The following is a 3,657-nucleotide window of genomic DNA, read 5'->3' on the forward strand; positions in this document are numbered from 1 at the left end:
GATCTTAATGTATCACAAGATGTGATTTTCACTCTCGCACTGTTCTACACAAATTTTGCTCATGAGATTTAAGGTGGGGCCCTCAAAGACGACAAATCGACATTTTAACGTTTTAAGGGAACCCCACCCATTCTCGATTTAAATTTTTCAAGATTTTCTATGGGCTGGTAAATGAATACCAATGCTTGTTAAGGTTTGTAACTTTGCACATATATATTTGAAGATTTAAAAGAGAAGAAAAATAATTTACAAAAAATAGTTTTTTGTAATTAAAGAAAAGTCCTTACATTTGATAGCGGGCATGATAACTCCTCACTGGAACATCGGAATCCGAAAATTCCAACGATGTTAGAAAAACTACATGTCTGGCTCTCGTATGAACTGGGATATTGACTTCGCTCTATAATTAACAAAATGGCGGACCTTTGAAAAAATATTTTTAGAAAATCGCCGATTTTTGACCAAAAACCAAGTTAAAAAATAAGGAAGATCTTCACCGATCGGCTTTATCCTAGTTCATACGATAGCCATACACTCAAAGTGAAACGTGTACAAATTTGGAATCGATTGGGTTATTAGTTTTTGAGTTATCGTGCCCGCCATTCGCAAAAGAGAAAAACGCGTTTAAAGTTTGAGAAGCCCTTCAGCCGTCACTTGATGCTGACACAATAAATCGGCTATATTTTCAAGAGTTCTTGAGATTTTCACTTGAAATTTTGTAGGGACATTCTTAAATTAGTGTAGAATCGAATTAAATCAAAAAAAATTTTGACCCCGAGAATGGGGGGTCCCCTTAATTATATTTTCTAAATTTTACCCGTACCATGTTACTAGAACCCTATATGTTTGTATTTCAAAACATTCAGTAAAACACCACGAAACTTTGGCCAGATTCTCTTCCTCAGTAAAAATTTCACAGTGTTCGAGCCTTCCTTGGCCAGAACTCGTCCTACAAGCAACATTTTGTGAGGATTGGTATATGACTGTGGGTTATTTTTGTTCTTTAAAAATAACCTGCAATAGACACAAACTAAGATCTAAGATTTTTCTTCGCGAACTTTCCAGTTACCAGCAGAAGAGTTATCTACCTGCTATAAGTAAAAACCTATACATATTATGACAATGATAATGCGTATACGCAAAAAAAACTATTTTTGAAATGTTCCTAACACACAATTGCTGACAATTATTGTTGGTATCAAATGGACAATTGAATCTTAGTATTATTGATAATATAAATAGCCGTTATCTATTAACTTTGTAATTCCGCCAATAAAATAAAATACCTTCAGCTCAATACTCATTGTCACAAAAGACACCCAATACTGCCATCCTTACAAAACAAATTTTATTTGCAATATAATATTTACGATATAATCCCTTCATTTCATTTATCATCTATTTTTTTATATTTGTTATTTCTAAAGTGGGTGGGTAAGTGTAGGAAAAAATTTCAATTAACTGCTACATTTTTCCATTTTGACCCTTCATAAACTTCAGTCACTGTGTTACGATGAATTGTGTTACAATTTTAGTCCGAATTTTAATCTACTCGTCTTTTTTTGCTATTTGGGTTTTATTTCCTTTTGATGCATTTTTGTTACATTTTTACATCATTACTCTTTGTCGTCGCAACTCCTCAACTCAACTCAATTCAACTCGACACGACTTGACTCACCTGATTCATTTCCTTTATCCACTGTTTTAACGGGTGAAGCACTATACACCTGCTGATTGCGGCGATTGTCATGGTCTTCTTTGTATTCACCCGGTAATGTGCGGGATTCATAGCCCTCGGCCAGGGGGCCACATAGAGTGCGACGATGTTTTATGGTTAAAGCTCTGGAGGGGTCAGAAAGACACACACACACACACAAACACACGTACGATGGTGGCGACAGCAAAACATTCATCCAGTAACGATGCAAAACATGAAACATTGAAAAAAAAGAGTAGAAAAAGAATTGTAGGGAAGGGGAGAAAGAAAAAAAGAACATGGAAAATGTTAAAATGGCACATAATTAAAAACGTGAGAATTAGATGAGTTTCCTTTTTTCACAACAACAATACTTCAAAAAAAAAAAAAAAAAACAACAAGAAAGAAAAATAAAAACACAACGCCGACAGCAAGCAACAGTGAGAAAAACCCCTTATAGCAACAACAACAACGACACCCTCACGTTGAAGACGAAGTAAGAAGACTAATTACAGGGCATACAGAAGTTAATTCGTCCGTTCATCTTAAGCATAATGGGCTAGTGTAGTTTATTGCTGTCAGAGTTAATATGAGAAAGAGATTAATTAAATTCGTTTTTCTTCAACGACTGTTGCCAGCTACACTCTGCTGTCCTATGTACATAAACTAGTCTTAGTCTTCAAACTAAATGGCTTATGTTCTTAAAGATTACTCCGAGAATAGTCCATTTATTGTTTAACAATTTGCAATGGAACACTAATGGTAATGAATAGTGTATGAAGAAGAAGAAAGGTTAGAGAGAGTGGGTGGGGAGAGATAGATAGATAAATGTGTTTTTGAGGGAAGCCCTTGCTAAAGCCACAAGAATCACTACCTAAGATATGGTTGGAACAGTTTTTTGTTTTTTTTTTAGCCTGTGATAATTTTTAGGGTAATACTCTGTGGGAACAATTTTTCCGTATAGGCTGACTAATTCGAATACTGAAGAAAATTTAAATTGAATCTATATAAAGGAACCCAAACTCATCCTGCAATAATTCTTATAACATCTATATACATACATTTTAAATAAATAATATTTTAAATAGTTTTTTTTTATTAAAATTCTACTTACATTGTTATTATGGCCACAGTTATAATGACAATGACAATAAACGTTGACAGCCAGTCGCCATTGGTGGGATTTGTAGCATTAATGAGGTTATTCATTAAATCATTTTCCGATGGAAAGACGGGAGGTGGTGGTATTGTAACACCATCTATATTCGTTGTAGCGAAGTGATAATGTTCTGTTGTTTTACCCGCGTCATTTGTTGCCGATATACGCAACTGATACCATTTGGCCGGTTGAAATTCACAAAATATCAGGTTTTCACGATTTTCCTCTGCATTGGAAATATCCGATGTTACCACCGTCCAACGAACATCGCCTGAAAAATAAAATTTAATATTTGCTCACATTTATACCGTATGTTTCTATGCATTGTTTTATATTGAATCTTAAAGCTAATAAGGGTATCATGACACCAAACATAACGGTGTTAAAAACAATTGGGAAACCAAACCGTTTCAGACAATTTGGAGTAGACATAAAACTTTCCTATTGAATCTTTATGTTTTTTGTTGGGCTTTTCTGGTCAGATAATTTTTTATGAAAATAAAACGATTTTTATTCCATATTTCGCTCGACGTTTCGTTGGCTTTTTTCACCCATTTTCAAGAGCTGATTTTATTAATCTATTGACAAAATAAAAATGAAGATGTAATTTCTTTTATTACATTTTAAATATTGCACTTATTTTTAACTTACTTTAATTATTTGTCATTTTTCTATTATTTACTTAGACTAAAAAACGGGACTCCACCAACATTTATATAATAAAAATAAATTATAAATAAAAAATCACAGTTAAAAATTAGGTATATCACAGAACTGGTGTTAGCTAATTGCAACACAATAC

At 33.5% G+C, this 3,657-nt stretch overlaps 1 protein-coding gene across 1 annotated transcript; it reads right to left on the reverse strand.

Moving 5' to 3' along the window:
• Window positions 1-1,678: 1,678 nt before the first annotated feature.
• LOC133336262 (cell adhesion molecule DSCAM-like) lies at window positions 1,679-3,126 on the reverse strand (the record flags this gene model as incomplete). The annotated part of the gene is made up of 2 exons (XM_061544544.1): window positions 1,679-1,842; window positions 2,811-3,126. Coding segments are annotated over 2 exons (480 nt in total), but the record flags the coding sequence as incomplete, so codon positions are not given.
• Between the last annotated feature and the right edge of the window lie 531 nt (window positions 3,127-3,657).

This window comes from Musca vetustissima, unplaced genomic scaffold (genome assembly GCF_032173495.1).
Source record: "Musca vetustissima isolate MV318-11 ecotype Yass unplaced genomic scaffold, APGP_CSIRO_Mvet_v1 utg472116, whole genome shotgun sequence".
Taxonomy (NCBI): Eukaryota; Metazoa; Arthropoda; class Insecta; order Diptera; family Muscidae; genus Musca; species Musca vetustissima.